Here is a 23,029-nt window from a genome sequence, read left to right as displayed (position 1 = left end):
AACTTATAGAACTTCCTTCAGGACTGCAAATTGAAGCATAGTTCAGAAGAGACATATTGTGACAGCAAATAAAAATCCCCATAAATCACTCATTCTAATGGCTGGCTTGCATCTCACCTGCTCACAAGGTATTTCAAGTTGAGCCCATTCAAGCCAAAGACTGAGTCAATATATGAGGCTCCTTCAATGGCCCCAAAGTCCACATACTTTTAAACAGGGAGAACTGAGATTACTATGCATGGATCACTGTAAAAGGCATATGAGAGGGACTTTGAACAGGTATTAATTAAAGATGAGGGATTGCTTTGGAGACTAAAGGGATCTGAAGTCAGCATCAAGAGAATCTCAGAAGTCCCTGTAGACACACTTCAGCACTCTTTTCCTTCTTTCTCTCATCCAAACAAAACTGAGATAAATGGAAGCTCTGGAAGGTTTCTTTAAGAAAAGAGTAACAAATATAGGCAGATATGCTCCTCAGAAGTGGACCTGGCTTACTGTGACAATACAGGATCCTTTGAATGTCTTTGTGCCTCCAAATGAAAAATAAACAGGGATGAGAGTAGTTACTCTCCACTTTCTTTATGTCTTACAGCCTATAAACATGTTGCAGAATCTTAGCTTAGGATAAAAAAACAAAAAAAAAACAAAAAAAAACCCCACTAGTCCTGAGGACTGCAGAACCCCGTTTGCTAAAGGAACTCTACCACCTGACTGGGCACTAAGTAAGACACGTGCAGGTCACCACGGAGCACATGTGTGAATACAAGGAGACAGCAGCTTGCAGCACCAAGTCCAGAGTCACTCGAGGAAGGAGGTATGGTGCTGACACTTCATGCTTAATATTCAATTCTGCTCCAGTAGAACATGGTTCCCAGGAGAACCCAGAACTAGAATAAAAGGGAGAAAAATAAGTAAGAAATTGGTTTAGAAATATTTTAGAAAACAGAAAAAATAATTGTTTTTATTATTTTTTTTATGGTACCGGGAATCAAACCCAGTGACATTCTACCTCCAAGCTACATTCCTAGCCCTATTTTTTATTCTTTATTTTGAAACAGTTGTGGATAGCCTCACTAAGTAGTTGAGGCTGGCTGCGAACCTGCGATCCTCCTGTCTCAGCCTCCCAAATACTGGGATTACAAGCGTGTGCCACCACGCCTGGCTTGTTTTCACTTTTTAAAATGAAGTTAAGTTCTTTTAGGCTCAGATGCCTCTAGGTTTTTAAGAGTAATCTTATGTGACTTCACAGGCCAGATGTGGCGCTTAGTCCATTCTGCTTCAAAGCATTGCTTATAACTAGCCACTTGGAGGAAACGCTCCAGCCCCCATTTTCCAGCCTCAATTCCCATCCTAGATTTCCTGACTCCTGAGCTCATCCTCCCTACTTTTGTGCTGAACTAGCCTCCTGGGGAAGTTCTTTACTCTTGACGTCAAGACTAGTTACCCTCCGGTGGGTTTCCATTTCTAGTAGGTACCATGTCAATGTGACACTGTTTTGCTGGCAAGCATTGAACCTCTCTTCCCAGGGGGCTTCTTTTTCCTGAAATGCTAGAGTGACCTGGATCAGCTGCCCCTGAATGCCACAGAACCCAAGATACCTAACTCCGGCGAGGAGCTGGGGATTTGGGCTCTATTTTAGACAAGGCAACTACTCCCAGGGGGAACTTAACTTTCCTGAGCCTCCGTTTCTCCATCTGTAAAATAAACGTGACACCTGCCTATCTCCCTCAGAACCAAAGAAGGGAATGAATGATAACAATCATGCCTAATGTTTATTAGGAGAAATTATATATATCAGGCATGGTTACTTCCAAGACCCTCTGAAAAACCTGAGGCACAGAGAAGATCAGTGATTTACCCAGAGTTACAGAGCCACTTGGTGCTGGCTTCAGGGCCAGGCATCAAAGTTTATCCCACAGGGCACTGCAGAAAAGCTGTTTTGTATGATCAGAGGTGAAATGGACATGCCCAAGAGCTCTTGTTAAATACTGTTCCTTGTAAGGTGGGAGTCTGGCTACCTAGCTATCTACCATTGTGAGATTCAATATTAATAGTATTTGAGCTGGGCGTGGTAGCTCACACTTGCAATCCCAGCATTTGGGAAGCTGAGACAGGAGGATCAAGGTTTGCAACCAGGCTCAGCTACTTAGTGAGGCCCTTTGCAACTCAGTGAGACCCTGTTTCAAAATAAAGAATAAAAAATAGGGCTGGGGATATAGCTCAGAGGTAGAATGCCCCTGGGTTCCATTCCCAGTACTTTAAAATAAAAAGTATTTGGCATGGTGTCTTGTCCATAGCAGGCCCTCAATCCCTTTAGTTCTCTTCTCTTCCTGCTTTTGCATTTCAAGAGAAACAAATTCTAATTCACTTGCTACTTGTGGAAGTATCAAGGGGGCACAACAAGTCTAGAGTCCTAAGATACTCAAAAGCCTATAGTTCCTGCCAAGATAGCACAAGTAAAACTTTACTGCTATCACTTTTTTTTTTTTTTTGGTGGGTCTGGGGATGGAACCCAGGGGCATTCGACCTCCGAGCTACAGCCCCTGCCCTATTTTTAATTCTTTGGTTTGAAACCGGTTCTCACTGAGTTGCAGAGGACCTCACTAAGTAGCTGAGGCTGTCTGCGAACCACGATCCTCCTGTCTCAGCCTCCCGAATGCTGGGATTACAAGCGTGCGCCACCACACCCGCTATCACATTTAATTCACTCAAAAAACCACTGAAACCCTTACTAGGTGCAATTCTGGGTGCCAGGGAAGAAAGAGCAGCTGGTGTCCAGCCTTGGGCAGAGTCAGATTCATCACCGAGGAGGAGTAGTTACATGACGGAGGTGCTGTGGGAACTGCACAGGCTGTTGGGGTAACTCCCAGGAAGGTAGATGAAGGTATCATAAAAGATCTCAAAGGAGCTGATTTCCTTCTTCCTCCTCCCTCACTCTATTTACTACCCCAGCCCAGGGTTTCTCAAAGAGTGGTACACAAATAACCTTCCAGGGGCCCATGATGTCAAGACTACTTAAATCAAAACAAGACTTTCTTTGCCTTTTCACTGTATCATGTGAGCACTGATGTATTAAAGCAGTGCAAGGTAAAACTGCTGCAGCCTTAGCAAGGATGGAGGTAGAGGCACTAAATTATGGTAGCTAGAATATTCATGATTATCTTTAGATAAGGTTTATTAAAACATTCCTGGTCTTTTCAACTGCACATCTGTATGAAGGATGTGCTTCCTTCAAATCCATCAACCTTGGCAACACATGACCACAGACTTCATGAAGGAGCAAAGGGGAGAATCCATCTATCTTCCACTAAGCCAGACACTGAAGACTTGAAAACATGTAAACCAATGCCATTTTCCTCACTTTTTTAATAAAATAGTTAATTTCCCATCAAAATGTTATTAACCTGTAATTGTATTATTAATTTTTTTGACAAGGTTTTAGATTGAACACAAGACCTTGAGCATGTGGGGGCAAGCACTCTACCACTGAGCTACATCCCCGGGCACCTATTTTGTTTATTTTTAAATTAACTAATAAATATTTTTAAGGTTTCTATGTTGATTTCCAATGGGAGTAAATATCAATAGATGTAGGCCACATAGACAGAAGCTTTTTGGAGCCTTTAATATATTTTGAGAGTGTCAAGGGGCTTTGAATCAAGTTTGGGACTGCTTCCTGAATGCAGTGGTTCTTCACTTTTGACAGTAAATTAGAATCATCAGGTGACAAAAAGCCAGGGATGCCCTACTCCTAGATCAACTGAATCAGAACCCCAAAGACTGAGGGACAAACTGTGTGTGTGTGTGTGTGTGTGTGTGTGTGTGTGTGTGTGTGTGTGTTTGTTACTAGGGATTGAACTCAGGGCATTCTACCACCATACTGTACTCTCAGCCCTTTTTCCTTTTTGCTTTGAAACAGGGTCTTGCTAAGTTGCTGAGAGTTTCACTATGTTGCTGAGGCTGTCCTCAAACCTGTGATCATTCAGTCCCAGCCTCCCAAGTACTGGAATTTCAGGTGCCACCATGCCCAGCAAAGCCCAAACATTTTTTTTAAAGGCTTTAGAGCCGGGCATGGTGGCACATGCTTGTAATCTCAGCATTTGGGAGGCTAGGATAGGAGAATCACAGTTCACAGACAGCCTCAGCTATTTACTGAGGCCCTTTGCAACTCAGTGAGACCCTGTTTCAAAATAAAGAATAAAAAATAGGGCTGGAGGTATAGCTTGGAGGAAGAATGCCCCTGGGTTTCATCCTCAGTACCACAAAATAAATAAATAAATAAATAAATAAATAAATAAATAAATGTGCATCCAGGGCTGAGAACCACACCTCACAGCTCTGATTGCTTGCTTGTATGTGCATCGAATAGATAAAAGAGCAGGAGATAATGAATCGGATGGGGGCAGCTCTATGGAAGGAGCCAGGTGGGTTAGAGAAGCCATCTACACAGGTGACAGTCTTTGAGATCTAATTGTGATGAATTTATGAGATCTGGAGACCAGCAGCAGGGGCTGGAGCTCAGCAAGACGTCCAGGCAAGGGAAAGAGACTGACCAGCTCTCCAAAGGCAAGTGTGTCCCAGGTAGACAGAGGAAGGGTCTGCTGAGTAGGGCGCATCCTTTCTCCAGTAGGGAATCAACTCTCCACACTTCAAAGATGTTCACTGTCCTTGTTCTGGTGTCAGGCATTTCCTGACTGGCTTTCAGTTTTCAGGCTGTTTCCTGACCTTCAAGTGTGGCTGTGCTAACCAGTGACAATTTAAAGGTTTCTCCTTATTTATCATCACCATTTCAGAAATAAAATATGTGGCAGGGGCTACTCACAGTCCAGCAGAGAATGGCAAATCCAAACCAGGCAACACCCCAGGCATGTCTGTTCATTGGTCCAGAGATCAGTTCGTAGCAGCCCTGGAGGAGGGATGGTCTACATTAGTGGGAAGGGACCCAGGAAAAGATGTAAGAGGTCAATAGGAAAGCAGGTTCCTACTAGGATCAATGCCCTCCAAAGTCCATCTTCACAAATGGAGATTTCCACTTCTCTGTGCATATCCAGGTACTTCAAGCATTTTGCCAAGGGAACATATTACTGTTGAATAATTTTTATTACATCACATTTATTTGTATCTTTTTCATTCATTCTCACTAACAAAAGTACTACTATTTCAACATAATATTTTTTACTATATTGAATGTGTGGATAATGGATGCTTAATAAATTTGATTTTATTTCTCTCCCAAAAGGGCAGAGTCACTTGGAATTGAATACGGGAGCATTCTACCTTCGAGCTACAACCCAGCCCTATTTTTTTGTTTTATTTTATTTTGAAACAGGGTCTCATTAGGTTGATAAGAGATTCACTGTTTGCTGAGGCTTCCCTCAAACCTGTGATCCTCTTGTCTCAGCCTCCCAAGTACTGGGATTACAGGTGTGTACCACCATACCTCGCTCACTTTTTGATATGCTTGTGTTTAAGTAAAAATGCTTCTCATTTGTAAATACCAGAGGTTTTCTGTTGTGATTTTAAAATAATTACTAAAGGAATCTCTGCATCATGCTCCCTAAATTCTCATTTAACATCATATTCAATTTACCTTTATTGGATTCTAATGAGATCTTGAAGAGTCGAAGAGTCATGATATGGATGCAAAAAATGATTAACTTTTATTTATCCATTCATATGCGCACAATCCAGAAAGTATTCACACGTGGCACACTCTGTCCTAGTCACTATGCAAAGTCCTGAGTTGTAAAGCTAGCACTGCTGACTGAGCAACTCCCACCGAAGCCCTGAGAATCACAAGGAATACTTAGTATATGCAATAACCAGAGCTGATTCCATGAACCATGAGGTGCAGCAGCAAATGCCCTAGACTTGCCAGCAAATGTCAGCAAATGTTCTAAGCTATCCATAAAGTCTGGGTTCCATCCAGTGGCTTCAGGTGGCCACTTGAGGTTCTGTCTTTATGACTCTGCCCCAGTCCCGTGTCATAACATACATGCCCTGACTTTGTTGTTCTTTGGCTTCTCTCCCACTTACTCTTCTCCATTTATATTACAGGGATTTCCATTCACTAAATGCCCAAATTAAAAAAAAAAATCTTGGAGCTATCCTTAACTATTTTCCCCCTGATAAAGACCCAATCTAAAGGCTTCTTATCACTTCCTGGTACCACCTTGGCCTACCAGAGCCTCACTTTGGGATCTACAGTGGCCTCCCACCTGGCCTCCCTGAGGCCTGAGTCCACTCCCTGAGACCTTGTCAGATGGATCTCCTTTGCTGCTTCCCCAAAACCTAAGGGTGCTGCCACTCCGAGGCCTTTGTGCCCACTGCCTCCTTTGTCTATAATTCTCTTTTAAATCATCCAGCATCTAATTTCTTATCTGATTCAGAACTCTTTGAATATCGTTTCTTTTTTCAAGGATAGAGATGTTTATTTTAAATGGGATAAAATGCACACAAATTGGTTAAATAAAAAGCCAGTCTCCATTTCAGCTAAACCCAATAACACTATGGTTTGAGTGTTTTCCTCTCAAAATTCATGTTGAAACTCAGTTCTCACCAGAGGTAGGGCCTTTAGGAAAGCCTAGGAAGAGTGCCTGGGCCCTACTAAAGCCTCTCCTGACAACTCTAGAAATAGTATCCTTCCCTGTCATCCTCTGTGTCCTAACCCTGCTTTACTTCTGCTCGAGTGCCGATCATCACCTGGATTCTTACCATGTTTTTCTTCAGTGACATGTTTATTGTTTTTCTCCCATACTGGAATGCAAGTGCCATGAGGGCAGGGAGCTTATCTTGCTCCTGTTGAATCCCTGGGGCCTAGAACAAGGGCCTTCCTAAGTAGCTTCCTAAGTAGCTAAGTAGCTGAGGCTGTCTAAGAACCACGATCCTCCTATCTTAGCCTCCCAAGTACTGGGATTACAAGCATGTGCTACCATGCCCAGCTTGTTTAATATTTCTTGAAGTACCAGTTCTAGGCATCGTACAAATCAGGTTCATTTAAACAAAGTTGAATTTTGCTATTGCAATTCTCATGTTTTATTAATTTTATTAAAATATAAATGTTCCCATATCAATTCCAGATTAACATTCCTGGTTTACTAACAGAGAAAGAAATAATTAACATGAGGTTTAGGATAAAAGGTGCAGACAGAATCCCTTACTGAGAGACTATTATTTACAGTCAACCATTATTTCCCTCATAAAGAGCAAAAGAAGCTTCTAGCAGGTTTGGGGAGGGGAGAGGACTCACCTGATTGTGATAATAACCAGGCACTCCTAGTTTGCAAGCCTCCAGGTTGAGCGGTTCTTTAAGGTTGTTCATAACGCAGCACTGGCGAGGCCAGGGATAGTCAGCATCGTTGTTCTCAGCCCGGAAGGCAGACGTGTATTTCTGCCAATCTGATGGACCATTCACACCACAGCAATGGTCCTGTCAGTGGATAAGAGACATGAAATTCTCTTTCATGGTCCTTCCTAGAGCCATCAAGTTAGCCACTGAGATTTTATAGAGAGAAAGAAGATATGGAAAGCGTATCATATACTTATTAAAAAATCCCCAAACGAGAGTGCAAAAGGCATTAATAACTTACATTTATTCCATGCAAAATATTTTTCATGTTTACTAGCCATTTATGAGCTCTGTAGATTTTGACATTTACTTAAACTCTCTAAGCCTCATTTTCTTAGGTAATTAGGATAAATATAGCACTTGCCTCAGAGTTTTTGTGAGGATCAAGTGAGATAATATACTTAATGGGTTGGTACAATGCCTGGCTCATTGTAAGCCCTAATAAGTGTTAATTATTATTAGTGTTAATATCTTGCTAACACAATGTAAGAGAGGTATAATTATTCTAGTATTACATAAGCAAATAAAAAAAAGAAAGTTAAAAATTTTAGCAGTGGAGAAATTATGAGTAATTATTTTTGTTTTAATTTCTTTGTTTTTAACATTTTTTTTCTAGAGTAAGGAAAAAAGATAAACTAGGAAAAAAATTTAGAAACCCAGTGGCATACTGCTATGCCTCTACATAGAAAAGGAAAATCGTTTGACACACGAATAGTATCCTTACACTCTGGATAGAACGAAGAGAGAAGACTAAGCAATCCATGTAGCTTTCTTCATCATATATTCTGCTAAAAATTTCAAAGAAGGAAGTTAAAACTGGAGGTATCTACCAACCTTTAGAATAAATGTATTCAGGCAAATCTGATGATAAAAACCATCTTTATCTCAGCTACTTAGAAAAAATAATCATTGTGATTTTGATCAGAACATTCTGAGGGAAAATGGTTAAGTTTGACTCACGGCTAGTTCAAACCAGGGAGAGAGAAAAGTTGAGTCCAGAACTGAGCTTTGTCCAACAATGAGTTGGGAAAAGCATAGAGCCCAGCGGAGGAGGCTCAGAAGGAGTGACCCACGGGACAGATGCTTTCGGGATGTCAAGTAAGATGAGGACAAAAACTCCACCACTGGGTCCGGCAGGAAGGTAACGTGAGAAGGGTCATTCCAGTGGGGTGGTGTGTTGGAAGCCAATTTTAGCCGGATGGAAGCAGATGAGAGATGTGAACACTGAAATGGCATACGTAGACATCTCTTGAGATGTGCAATGAAACAGAACAGTAGAAGGGAATCGTGGAAACACATTGGATGAGAGTGTTTTGAAAAGTTGTATGATTTAAGGTGTTTTTGCAGGTTGATGTGAGGGAGAAACAGACTGGGCACATCAGAGCAAGAAAGATCCTTGGAGCAAAGGAGTCAGAATGTAGAGCCAAGTGCAATGGTTTTCTTTTCACGTAAATGAGACCTAAGTTCTAAGAAGCCAAAGGTATAATTAATTTAAAGTTCATTCATCACTCCTCTATAAAGGTAAGCTAATTAACATCATGACTTGAAATACAATACAGATCTAGGGGGCCCACTGAGCCATGCATTCACCATCTCCTTCTCCCCTCCCCAATCCATAAATAAGAGGTGATGGGGTGTGTCTATACAGCGCCTAAGAAGATTTGGCCTGAGCGGCCTATGGCCTAAGGCAAAGCTTTAAGTAATAGGGTGTGTCTATATAGCGCCTAAGCCTAAGAAGATTCGGCCTGATAGCGATCCTTATCCCGGATAGGCTAGGCTAAATTCCCCTCGTGGCTTGGTGCTATATAAAGAACTGCTTGGAGAGAAATAAATGAGATCTCGCTTGACTTGACTCCCGGCTCGTGGGTTTGTGTTCGAGTCGTCCGGTACTCATCATCTCGCCAAGCCCCGTCAGCTGTCGGGCAGGATTCCCGACAGTCTGGTGCCCCGTGTGAGGCCCCCCTCTTCACCCCCTAACGAAAGAAATCGCTGGCGAGCAATCGGTCTTCGGGTGAGTATCCCCCCGTATATTAATATGGGTATTAATATGGGGAAGTCCAGTTCTAAACCTGACCCTGCCCTAGAATCCCTTCGACTCGTTCTCAAGAGCCGAGGACTTAATCTTGCTGATAACCAAGCCACCCAGGCCTGGGGGTACCTTCTAAAAACTGCCCCATGGCTCCCTGAAAGTAATCTTTATGATTGGGATACCTGGAATCAAGTTGAGGGGCTGGTTAGGAGAGCCCAGACAGAGCAAGGGGAGATCCCCCCCCTTGCGGTTCTCCCCACCGTCTCCGCGCTTAAAAGTTGTTTTCCCCCGCGACTCCTGGAGAAACTCGCTGACCGTATCCCCAAGCCAGCGAAAAAGGGGGCTGCCGAGGATACACCCCCCTCTGGTCCCGAAGCCCCTAAAAAACCTCCCGATCCCTCCGATCACTTTGGGGACGCCAAGGACTCCTCACAGTCCCTTTCCCTGACAAATTCCTTCTCCATACCCTCTGCTCTGCCGCTCTATGCTGACGTAGGGAGAGCCGGAGGAACTGTGGGCCTCTTTCCCATCAACGTCAACCCGGGAACAAACCATCCAGACACCTGGTACCCCTGGGAACCGCAGGATCTTAAAGAGCTCCGAAAGGCAGTGGCGGAGGATGGTCCCAATTCCCCCTGGGCAGATACCCTAGTGGAAGGGCTGGCCCATCAGGCTTTAGTCCCCCGGGACTGGAGAAACCTAACCAAGGCAGTTCTCCCTGGGCCGCTCTTTATGAAATGGATGGCCTATTACCAGGAGGAATGCCGAATCTTGGGGGAAAGAAATCAGAACGCCAATCCCGCCATCCCCTTAACCTACGGCATGCTTACGGGGACGGCCGAGCCACATACCACAGGCCTACAACAGGCGGCCTTGCCCCCCCCATACCAGGATCAGGTTAGAGCAGCGGCACTGGAGGCATGGAGGAAATTAGATGATGGGCCCACTGAGACCCCTATTGCGGCAATCACTCAAAAGCCCGGTGAGGATCTACCTACATTTATAGAGAGAGTGTATAACAGCCTTAAGAGGAAGTTTCTGGCTGGTCCATTAAGAGACAAATTTGTTAAAATGCTTGTGTGGGACGGGATGACAGCCGACCATAGGCTGGCCTGCGCGGGTTTGAAGGGGCATACTTTAGAGAGATGGATCGTGGCCTCTCGGAACGTTGGCTCTATGAGCCATCAACTTCAAACTATCAGAGTTGCGGTAAAAGAAGGGCAACGGGAGGGCCTACAGACTCTGATACAGGCAATGCAGCAATCAAGGGTTGCCCCCCCCACGTGTTTCAAATGCGGAAGGGAGGGCCATTTCCGCCGAGAGTGCCCGTCCCAGGCTACGCCTCCTATGGGAGGCGGGAAGAAAGGGGAAACTCCCCGGAAGCCCTGCCCCAAATGCCCTAAGGGTTTTCATTGGGCCCGGGACTGCCAGTCCAAATTTAACTTAAAAGGAGGAGCTTTTAACCTCCCAAGGGGGTTTCCCCCAGTCCCGGTAAAAAATGGGTTAAAACCCAAGATGGTCGTCACAATTGGAGATAAAAATTCTAAATATTTAATTGATACTAGAGCTGATCGAATGCGAATCAGGTTCAGATCCCCAAATCCGAAGTGGCAGAGATGGTCGCCGCGAGGCATCCAGTGCGGTAACGCGACCGATCCTGGAGAAGCTGGCGGGAGCCCCGGGGAGAGTTCTCTTTTCTTTGTAAAGAGCAGGGCGCCCTGGAATGGGTTCGCCCCAAGAGAGGGGCCTGTGCCTTGGAAAGCATCGCGGTTCCGGTGGCATCCAGCGAGCTCTCGCTGGCCCTTGAAAATCAGGGGGAAAGGGTGTAAATTTCGCACTGGGCCACAGCAGGTCTCCAAGGTAAACAGTCTCTGGCATGCTGGAACAACAGCAATCGCACATGGGACAATAAGTCCTAAGGAGATGGGTGAGTGCCGTTCAAAAGGGACGGGTGATGGCCTACACAAAAGTTCAAGCCCTATCTGTAGAAGAGGCCATGGGGAGAGGATTAAAACACAAATATCCTCAAATTGAAAGGCTCCATTTAGAAGAAAAATCATAAGCCCCTAGCAGCCAGCTAATAGTTAAAACAGCCAGCTAATAGTTAAACGCATGTAACTTGGCCCAAACCCCCCATAACTGGTGGTCTTTTCCCTATAAATACCCTCAATTTTAGTCGCTCGGGGCCGAACTCCTATACGAGTCGGCCCCAGTGCTCTGGCTCCCTAATAAATCTTTACCTTTTGCTTTTGCATCAAGGAAAATAAAATCTCTCATGTGTTCTTGACGTCGCTTATCCCAAGGCTGATTGAGGGTCTCCCCTCTGCGGGGGTCTTTCATTTGGTGCATTGGCCGGGAAAGGCGACCACCCAAGTTCCACGAGACACCCCTTGGAGGTAAGACTTGTATCTGTTTGTCTCTGTCTTGTTTGTCTCCTGTTGCCGGCTGTGTTAATTTCTGTAATTTTTGGTTTTTATACTTTTGGTTTCTGTTATAGTGGTAAGCAGCTGCCTTCTGGTATTTGCAGTTGTCTGCACCAGTGGTGCTCACTGGCTCAGAACTCCTTGTCTGATCAATTGTGGGTTAGAGTCCCATACGCAAGGAGGGTTACGACAGACGTGTCCATGATAACCGACTGCCACCCTGGGAGACGTCCCAGGAAGTCTGGGGACCTCCGAGGACGCTCGGAAACGTCCCATCTGGGTCTGAGGATCGTGGGTTAGAGTCCCACTCTCAGCCATCTGGGTGCCAAGCGATTGTGGGTTTGAGTACCGCATGAAGGGTGCCATCTGGGGCCACTTGCCAGAGGTGGCCAATTGTGTCTGGTCTTAGGAGTTTCTCGGAAAGAGGAGGGGCTCCATTTTGTGTGCTAATTGTGTTTCTTCGACTGGTTTTGGGAGTTTTTCGGTGAGAGGTGAGGCTTTATCTTGAGTTTGGTTAAGGGCCAATTGTGTCTCTTTGTCTGGTTCATTTAAGTGTCATTTTTTGAGTGTTTCTTATCAGGATGCTTGTACCAGCTGGGTTGTAAATAATTCTTTTTAGTAGGATAGTTTGTTAGATATCTGTATAAACAGCTTTAATTTAGTAGATTACAAAGCTTTAGTGTTAAAAAGTTGGTGTGCGTGTGGATTTGTTTGGTTTGTTTTCTCTTTTTTGTGTTTAATTTTGGCAATGGGGCAAGGAACCCCGGCTGTCCTTGGGGAAGGTAAAAATGATGTTCTGTGTTCTGTTTGTTTGAGGTGGCATTTTTTTTTTGGCATGGTAAAAGTTTTATGATACTGTTTTGTCTTCTATGGTGCTTTTAGTGTTTTGTTTAAGGTGATAGTGTTGGAATAGTTGCCCCATGATAATAGAAAGTGGTATTTGTTATTAGTTTGTTTTATGTATGGTGGTTGTGATAGGCTGTTGAAGGACAAAAAAAATGAGGTGTGGGTCGGAGAAAGCTTCTGGCCTCTGTTCTGCATCAGATTGCATAAGAAAAAGATTTTTCAGTACTGTGCATTTATTTTGTGTGTTTAATTTGCCTTTTAATTAGACCTTGGACAGTGAGCTGGTGGGAGGCTGAGCAAACTGCCCTGGGGGCGGCCGCTGGAAGATTTCTTCCAGCCCCAGAGAGAAGTTCTGTCAGCATCCTACTCTTCACTCATCCAATGAGAAAGGGGGGAGGAAACTACATCTAGCAGGCCTGTGCTGTAAAGTTAAAAAGATATTTAAGTTGTCTTGTCTCTCTTATCAGGCTGAAGCTCCTTGAAAAAGGATTCCCTTCCCCCAAGAGAAAATGTTCAAATCTGTGGCTAAACAGCACAGATTTAAATCTGATATAAAATCTAAAACTGAATATTACGGATCCTAGTCATATGTAAATATAAAAAGGACCGGTCTGTGGGAATATAAAATGAGTGAAAGTAGAGGATGTGTGCTTTTGGAATTGCAATTCCCTTGTTTTTATTATATTTTATATTAAAATACTGGTACAAGTAATAGGGATATTTAAATGTTTTAAATTAGATGCCAACCCTATTACCCCTTTAATGATACAAATACAATGTCTGCTTAAACAACGTCGATATCCAATATATATTCAACATCTTAGGGGACATCAAAACCTACCCGGGTTACTGTCCAATGGCAATGCCATGGCTGATCAACTGGCCTCCACAAAAGTTGAAGCCCTTTCTGTAAAAGAGGCCATGGATTTTCATAGATTAACCCATGTAAATTGGAGGGGATTAAAACACAAATATCCTCAAATCCCTAATAATGATTTTAAAAAGAATTGTTCGCACTTGTAAATCATGTCAACCCATCTTGCAACTACCCCCCCTTCAATCGTCCGGAGTTAATATGAGAGGCCTACGCCCCAGTGGATTATGGCAAGTGGATGTAACTCATTTTCAACCATTTGAAAAACTTAAGTATATTTTTGTTTTTATAGATACCTATTCCAGGGCTAATTGGGCCTCAGCTCATTCGGGAGAAAAGACAAAACATGCTATAAATTATTTTCTTCATTGTTTTGCTATTCTTGATATTCCTAAACAAATCAACTGATAATGGCCCTTGTTTTATTAGTCAACATTCCGTCTCCTTCCTACAATTATGGAAAATTATTCATACTACGAGCATTCCATATAACCCAAAAGGACAAGCTTTAATAAAAAAAATATAATCATACCCTAAAGGTTCAATTACAAAAACAAAAGGGGGAGTTACTACCCCCACATGATCAATTAAGAAAAGCATTATTAACCCTAAATATTTTAAATTTTTCAAAAGACTCCAACCTGTCCCCTTTTCATAGGCATTGGACCACAGAGATTCCCTTTTCCTCCATCAAAGTAAAATGGAGAGATCCCCTGACAGGAATGTGGAGGGGCCCAGATCCCCTCATAACTGCAGGAAGGGGCTTTGGGTGTGTCTTCCCCTATGATGATAGAAGACCACTTTGGGTCCCAGCAAGAGATATCAAACACCTGCCTACAATAACTGGTAATTATGATTCCAGGGAAGAGGAAATCCCTGAAATTAGTCCTTTGTTTTTTATTTTAAAAGAAGATAGTCATGAAAACCCTAATGTTTGTCATCCTGTACCTGCAAATACGGTATAGTATGCCAGGCTTTGGAGACGCAGGTAAGGCAAGGGAAATATTAAATGCAGGCCTTTGCTCCCTTGCCTCCCTGCTCTCCGATATAAATATTATCCTTGAGAAGTAATCAATGTCCATCCCCCCTTTTTTTTTGATTGGGGGGGTGAAAAAGGAGAGCAGTACAAGCCATTCTGCTCTTAATCGGCCTGGAGATTACTGCCAGAACTGCCATGGGTGTGGTAGGCCTGGAGATTACTGCCAGAACTGCCATGGGTGTGGCTGGCCTTGGGATGGCCTTTGAGTTACATAGGAGACTCCCTCCGAATAATTGATGGTGTTAAGTCTATCTCAGAAATTGTCTGAGACTTACAAGCCTAATTAGATTCCCTAGCCTATGTGATATCACAAAAAGATGGATATTAGATTTATTAATAGCCGAAAAGAGAGGCATCTGCTTGTTTTTGCAGGAACAAGACAAGATTAAGCAGCTCCAACATGATCTGGAGAGGTGGCGAGGAGATCTTCAGGAGGATCCGTTCTGGACCGGCTTTCATGGACTTTTGCCCTATTTTCTTCCTTTGTTGGGCCCCTTGCTATTTATCATAGTTTTGTGCATCGTAGACCCCTGTGATTTTAATAGAAGTGCATTACCAAAGACTTGCCAGCACAGAAAATAAATCTTAGGATTGGCGCTCTGAATACGACCACCCCTCTCCCACCTTACAATTTCCCCAGATGGGGAAAATCAAAGCATGTTGAAGGGCTGGTAGCCAATGACGGGTAAGATTCCCAGGGGCCATGGAAACCTAAGACAGGAAGTACAGCATGATCTGTACTATCCAATGACGGGTAATTCATGGTACTCGATGGGAACGACCTAAGACAGGCACAGTCCCGATAAAATAAAAGAAAAAGGGGGATATGATGGGGTGTGTCTATACAGCGCCTAAGAAGATTTGGCCTGAGCGGCCTATGGCCTAAGGCAAAGCTTTAAGTAATAGGGTGTGTCTATATAGCGCCTAAGCCTAAGAAGATTAAGAAGATTCGGCCTGATAGCGATCCTTATCCCGGATAGGCTAGGCTAAATTCCCCTCGTGGCTTGGTGCTATATAAAGAACTGCTTGGAGAGAAATAAATGAGATCTCGCTTGACTTGACTCCCGGCTCGTGGGTTTGTGTTCGAGTCGTCCGGTACTCATCATCTCGCCAAGCCCCGTCAGCTGTCGGGCAGGATTCCCGACAAAGAGGCATAGATGACCTTGCCTGCATTGAGACTCTTTCTGAAGGAAACTCCCGGGAGGGCTAACTTCACTCCAACCACAGCCCCTGGTTACTGGTTTCGCTATAAAATGGCATGTCCCGGACCTCATGCCTCACCTGGAGCATGAGCCTGTCCCAGGTTTTGGTGACTCCGTTGTTTTTCCACTGGTCATCGTTGTTTGGAGGGCTGTTGTTTTGGTACCTCACCAGCATCTGCTTCAGGAAGAGGTTGGGTGTGAACTACAGGGGAAGGGACAACAGGAGAGGGAGAGAGTTAGCATGCTGATTTTTTTAGGAACGGTAAAAAGATGGGCTTGCCTGTTGCTGAGGATACTAAAAATTCTCTTGGAGTGAAACTATACTGAGAGTCACCCAGGAGAGTTGGCTGAGGCTGATTTAGGTTGGCCAAAGTCTCCATGCATGGAAGAGACCCCCATCTTCAAAGAACTCACTATATGACCAACATGGACAGATATCATAGGGTGTTGTAGGCTAGAGAGACAGCCAAAAGAGAAAGGAAGACACTGAATTGAGAGTGAGCCTTAGATGAGGTAGAATACGGATCATCCCAGAAGGCCAGTGGCTGTGGTAGAGTGGAAAGGGGCTTAGGGGTTACCAGTGTGGGTCAAGGGGACAGGCTTCCAGGCTCAGAATTTCTCCTCTTTTACTTGTTAGCGGTATAATTTTTAGAGAAGTTACTGTTTTGTGTTTCATATTTTTTATTTTTAAGATGACAAGTGAAACTGCCTATTTTTTTTTTTTTTTTTTTGGTGGTACTGGGGATGGAATCCTTCTACCTCTGGGCTACACTCCCAGACCTATTTTTTAGTATTTAATTTGGAAACAGGATCTCTTAAGCTAGCATGGCTGGCTTCGAACCTGTGTGATCCTCTTGTCTCCACCTCCCAAGCGCGGGGATTACAAGCGTGCGCCACCATGCCTGGCAAAACTGCCTATTTTTTAGGTTTGTAAGTATTAAGTAATGCTGGGCATCGAGGTGCACTTTGTAATCCTGGTATTTGTGAGGTTGAGACATGAGGACCGCAGGTCTATGGCCAGCCTCAGCCACTTAGTGAAACCCTCCACAACTTTGTGAGACCTGGTTTGAAAATAAAAATAATAAAAACAGGACTGGAGGTGTAACTCAGAGGTAGAATGCCCCTGGATTCAATCCCTAGTATGACAAAAACAAGTATTAAGTAAAATTATATATGTATTACTAATGTGCATATTAGCATGTCTGGCATGGAGCAACAGCTTAATACACCACAAGCTTAGTATTATTAGGATAATAGTGACCATATTACCATTGTGTGTGTGTGTGTGTGCACACGTGTGTGTGTGCATGTGTGTGTGTGTGTTTTGGGAGTATACTCACAAAGTCTCGTTGTGTTGCTGCCGTGATACAAGATGCAACTTCAAAGCCATATACTATAAACATCAGAATGAAATACTGGAAAGGAAACAAGAAGAGAATTACCTTTCTCTTCAAAGAGGGACTTCCCAAATGCCTGCTGCTATGATTTTCCAGTACATTTTCTTAAATATACTCATGTGACCATTCATGCGGCTATCGGACAAAGGTCCTTTGATCAGCTGCTCAGAAGGGGGCTTGGCGCTAGGTGCTGGGACGACAGCTTGGTGCCAGTCAGCTCAATTCCCTGCTTTTCTTCAGAGAACAAATGGGCATTGAAGGGAACATTCTCACTCAGTTCCTAAATTTCTACTTTAATGGGAAAAAACAAAGACAAGAGAATGAACTGGTGTGTGTGTGTGTGTGTGTGTGTGTGTGTGTGTACACGTGCTTGCTCGCTCAGTGTCAGCAAGAGTACATACAATATAGAGCTTTATGAATATCCTCTGACTCAGAGAAATTCTCTTTATGGTGAGCTGAGAATTTGGAATCATCAAGGTCAGAATAAGATGAAACAGCATATGTTTAACATCTGGTGTCCCTCCAGCCCGTACCCGGTGTCATCAGAGAGGAGCCGGCAGCTTCCAGGCACACAGTGACTTGGGGCCATCCCCCCACCCCCGCATCCCTGGCTCTGGTGACAGGAGCTCAGTGCAGGTGAAGTAGAGCTCACCGTGGCCTTTGTGTTGCTGTGTGTGAGCATGGGGCACATGGGCTGCGTGCCCAGGGGTTCATGATACTGCCCTTGCTTCTAACTAGAAAATATGTGGACACATATCCTATGAGTCTGGCTGGGAGTTTGTGTCTGTGCTTCCTCACCTTTGCACATCTGGTCCTTGTGTCCCTCTTGGGAAGGGGCACTGCAATCGGAGTCTGTGGGGGAGGACAAGGAAAACAGTCCTCCTTCTTTGGGCCTGGGAGTTCTCCCTGGATGGTACCCTCCGCTGCCCTTGCTATTCGGCTGCAGAGTCGGGAGGCCTCCAGAGGCCCTATAACATTTTCTCTGTGTTGGCTGCTGCCTGCTCCTTGCCAAGAGCTTTGCTGGCCCTCTTACAGATCGCTGAAACTCAGGAAAGGAGGCACAAGGCGCAGGTGATTCTTCTTCAGCCCCCAGGATGGGGTGTGCTCCTTCTCTTTCCTCCCCAGTTCAGTTCTTCTGGCTGAAGACATACACTGGCCTGCCAGGATGCAGGAGCAGACTGCCTTCAGGGACCTGCCTCTCCTCTCCCTTACCCTGCATTCCTTTCCCCACCCTCCCAAAGTGGGTACATTTGCCCCAGAACTAACTCATACTCAGAAAACAAAGAATGTAAATGTTCTGCATTCCCTGAATACCTGGACATTGGGAAGGGAAGTGTAAGCCAACAAGCCCACAAGTTGCTGGACTTGTTCTCTGAAAGCAGAACTCAGGTCCTGCAACATCTGGGTAGGAGAGTTATCTCAGGTTTAAGGAGGGGTGTGTGTGTGTGTGTGTGTGTGTGTGTGTGTGTTGTTCCATCACAATGCAAGAAACATCTGCCTGCCCTGGTACACAGGGCAGGAAGTAGAGGTCTAGGTACAACACAGAGGGTTCTCAGCTCCAGTGCTGAAAATTTGCTCCCTTCTGCAAAGGCAGAGCAGGATTTGCTGTCCATGGTTTGGAACCAGGGTTAGCGCCTCGCAGGCAGGTGCGGGTAGGAGTGCTCATGGTAGGGCTGAGCAAGGTTGTCTAAGGTTCTTGTAAAATGGAGTGAATGGTGATGAGGAAAGTGCAGCCTGCTGTACAGAAACCATCCACCTCGGGCTCAAAAATCTTCCAAAAGTTTCATGGTTTCTCTGAACAATTCATGCCTACTTTGTATTTTATTTATTATTATTATTATTATTATTATTATTAGTGGTGGTACTGGGGGTGGAACCCAGAGGCTTTCTACCTCTGGACTATACTCCCAGACCTTTTTTATATTTTATTTGGAAACAGGGTCTCACTAAGTTGCTAAAGCCTCACTAAGTAGCTGAGGCTGGCTTCGAACCCATGCGATCCTCCTGTCTCAGCCTCCCAAGCGCGGGGATTACAAGCGTGCGCCACCACACCCGGCTACTTTGTATTTTATATCTTTACATCATCTTTTAATTTTAGATCTTTACGTCTTTATATCTTTTCAATGCCTAATTAATATTAAAATATTATTTAAGCCAGGCACAGTGGTGCATGCATATAATCCCAGTACATGGGAGGGTAAGACAGGAGAATCTCAGGTTTGAGGCCAGCCTCAGCAACATAGTGAGACTCCCAGCAACTTAGTGAGATACAGTTTCAGAATACAAAAAATAAAATAAAATAGGGCTGGGGGTATAGCTTGGAGGTAGAACACCCCTGTTTTTAACTACTTCTCAAGGTAAAAAAAAAATCTAACGAATATAAATAAAAATCTAATAAAATCTAAGAAATCTACCAGCTGGAGAAGTACAGATCTGGAAAATACTCAGTAGGCTCGTCCCCAGATGTCCCCCTTTTGAGCTCTCCATAGGAGAATCTTCTTAGGGAGCACTGGGGAGACCAGAGGGACTCCAGACAATGGAGGGGAAACCTCAGCAAAGCAAGAATGGAAGAATAGGAGAGGAAGAAGGCCGAGGTTGATTAATGGAGGAGCTACATCCGAATATGTATTCATACTTTTACAGTATGAATATAGCATGGTCAACCTGGACACTCGTTGTTGGGGGGAGGGGAAGTTGGAGGGCGGGGAGGGCACCAAGTACAGTCTAAATGTATGCCATTTTCAATATATTCCACATATTAAAAAAAGGAGTGGGGGACATCCTTGCCACTGTGTGGATGCTCCTCACCACAGGGAGTTCCCCCGCCTCCATCACCCCTCACCTGACTCTGCCCTCCCATCCCGCAGAAAGCCCAGGCATTGTGCTCAGGAAAGAAGAAAGAATTCATCAAATTCGATCCAGAGACGTGATAGGGAGTTCTAAGATCTTACCGCCAGAAGAATTTTCCTGCTAGACTTCATGATGCCTACGATGCCTAGAACAGACAGGCAGAAGAGGCAGATGCCAACAAACATGCCGATCCAGGCGGCCCCATAGATGTCGTCATTGTCGGTGGCCTCGAGCAGCGGGTAGAGGCTGTGCTGGTCAGATACGAAGAAGATGCACTCTGCAGTCAGGGCGATGCCGCACATCTGGAACAAGGCAAGAGGGGCTGGTGTCAGGCTGCCGCCGGCCGGGAGACAGCTTCGGGGCGGGGGACGGGGTGGGCGTGTAAGAGATGCTGACTCCTTAAGCTCTTTATCGCCAGGAAACCAAACAGTATTTTCCACTACCTTCTTCAGCATGTCATCCCAATCTTGTCTCTCTAAGGGAAAAGACCTAGGCAATTTTTGGTCATCCACAAACCTCAGCTAGTGCCTTTTTTGTTTTGTTTTGTTTTGGTGGAGTTGGGGATGAGCTCATGCCTGCCAGTATGTGAGTTGTCACTGAGCTTTCCTGAGCCTCAGACAGTACCTTTTTGTATGAAGGCTGCCCCCTCCCCAGCCTACCCTGATGGCCTTATTGCCCACATTGCTGGGCAATAAGTGGTCCGGTCACACTTATTAGTGAGAGTTAGAACCTTGGTGGTTATTGTCCCATTGGCTGTAGTTCATGGATGAGGCATTTTGCTGTTACATTTTGATTTGTCCTGGCCCGCACAGGGTGGCCGAGGCAGAGGGAACCAAGGTCCGGCTCTCTTGGTTCCCAAATACTCTCCCCCTACTCCCTTGCCCTGCAGCTTAGCTTCTGAGACATTCTCAAGTCCTGGTATTGACTTTTGTGGAGGTGAACAGGAAGATGCGAACATCTGTCCCTTCAACCTTAATAAAATATCCCCAAACCCAACCAAGATGGAATTGGAGAGAAGCATTAAGGTGTGCGTGTGTGCGTGTGTGTGTGTGTGTGTGCATGCGTACGTGTGTGTGTGTTTTACTGGGGATTGAACCTGGGGGTACTATACCTCTAAACTATGCCTCCAGCCCTATTTTGGGACAGGGCCTATGTAGGCTGATGAGAGTCATTACTTGCGGAGGCTGTTCTGCTGTCCTCCTGACTCAGCCTCCCAAGTACTGGAATTACAGTCATGCACCACCACGCCGGGCTCTTTTTTGTTTTTCAAACCATGTTCTTCTAACCTATTATATAATTATATATAGTTAATTATATAGTTAAATTCTAATTAGCATAGTTACTATCATATTTCTTAAAATAAAGAAATATTTCTAGGGAACCACTAATTAAATCATTATATCCTTTAAACACTCACTTTTTTTTTTTTTTTTTTTTGGTGGTACTGGGGGTGGAACCCAGGGGCGTTTCTGCCTCCGGGCTATATTCCCAGACCTATTTTTTAATATTTTATTTGGAAACAGGATCTCACCAAGTTGCTGAGAGCCTCACTGAGTAGCTGAGGCTGGCTTCGAACCTGCGTGACCCTCCTGTCTCAGCCTCCCAAACCCGGGGATTATAAGCGTGCGCCACCACGCCCAGCAAACTCTCACTTTTGATTATTCAAAAATCATGCTTACAGGGAGAGGAGACTTTCTGAAAACTGAAAACTTCTCATTACTTACACCAACAATCACATTTCCAAAAATCAGCAGGCCCTGGAAGCAACGGACAGTGGAGTCGTCCTTGGCCATCTTCAGGGTTTCACACGAGCTGAAGACATAGGTGAGAATGTTACACTTGGATTGGAATAGGTGACAAACACTGCTAAAATTTCCATAACATGACAAAATCATGGTATTGTGCATTGCCTTTTTGTTCTTTATTGTTGTTGTTTTGGTACTGGGGGTTGGACTCAGGGCCATTCTACCTCTGAGTTATCCCCCAGTCCTATTTTTTTTTTTAAATTTGAGAGAGGGTCTTGCTAAGTTGCTGAGGATCTTGCTACATTGCCGAGGCTAGCCTCGAACCTCTGATCCTCCTATCAAGTGCCGGGACTATAATCGTGCACCGCTATACCCAGCCTTTTTGTGTCCCAAAGCATCCAAACCAAGGTCATATAATCTTTCAGTAATGGAAGGATTTTGATTCTTGAACTCAGTAATCACAGGAATTTTATAAATAAAACAAAGCCTTCCTGCATCTATCAGTGCCTTTCAGGTACAGAATTCAGGATTCTGAGAGATGAACTAGCCCTGTAAGGCCACCGAGGGTACAAAGAGCAGCCGTGAAGGGGTGAGTGAGCGGGGCTGACGCACACCGAGTGTCCCTGGTACAGCTCCTACCAGGGCAAAGTGGAGCCTGAAGGGTCAGCTCAAAGAGTCATGGTCAGGTCCCCCATGCCTGAGGGCTGCTGCCCAAAACCATTATTTCTGAATAGTTCTTTATTTTAAGAAATAGTTGGCAAATGTTAACAGAGTATCATATGAGGGGAAGTGAAAGGAAAGAGGATCTGCCATGTAGTTCTTTGTACTTGCCTCTCCACTAGAGACTTCACATTCACATACCTAATTCTCATAACCCCTCTAGGTAGAAAAAGAAAAGACAGGAGGCTCCATCTTTCAGATCAGAAAACTAAAGCTTAAATTGGTAAATGAAGTTCTCTGGGATCAATCACACAAGAAGCAGTGACAGAACTGAGTTAGCGCCCGGTGTGACTCCAGGGCCCAAGCATTTCCCTGCAGCAGACACTGGCTCCCAGAAACTATGTACAAGGTTTAGTGCCGGACCCAGGTGAGCATGGGCCTCTAGCCTCCACAGGAGTTTCTGGAAAGCACACCACGGTAAGCATTTTGCCTTCTATATTTGAAACATCTTAAGAAAAGCCACCTCCACTTTTCAACATTTTATTAATTAATTTAAATGTTAAAGCAGTTAACCAATCAATTCATGCATTCATACTTTAAATCAAAGATATTAATT

The 23,029-nt window shown here is 44.5% G+C and overlaps 1 protein-coding gene across 1 annotated transcript; it reads right to left on the bottom strand.

Moving 5' to 3' along the window:
* Positions 1–836: 836 nt before the first annotated feature.
* UPK1B (uroplakin 1B) lies at positions 837–21,801 on the bottom strand (the record flags this gene model as incomplete). Its single annotated transcript, XM_080696851.1, has 7 exons — positions 837–887; positions 4,823–4,906; positions 7,250–7,429; positions 15,841–15,963; positions 17,102–17,176; positions 20,110–20,310; positions 21,733–21,801. 7 exons carry the CDS (start codon positions 21,799–21,801, stop codon positions 837–839), a joined length of 783 nt encoding a protein of 260 aa, XP_080552977.1.
* Between the last annotated feature and the right edge of the window lie 1,228 nt (positions 21,802–23,029).

Source organism: Muscardinus avellanarius (assembly GCF_963383645.1).
Source record: "Muscardinus avellanarius genome assembly, chromosome: 5".
In the NCBI taxonomy this organism is placed as follows: Eukaryota; Metazoa; Chordata; class Mammalia; order Rodentia; family Gliridae; genus Muscardinus; species Muscardinus avellanarius.
The sequence above is the reverse complement of the archived record's forward strand: the minus strand, read 5'-3'. Positions and strand labels throughout refer to the sequence as shown.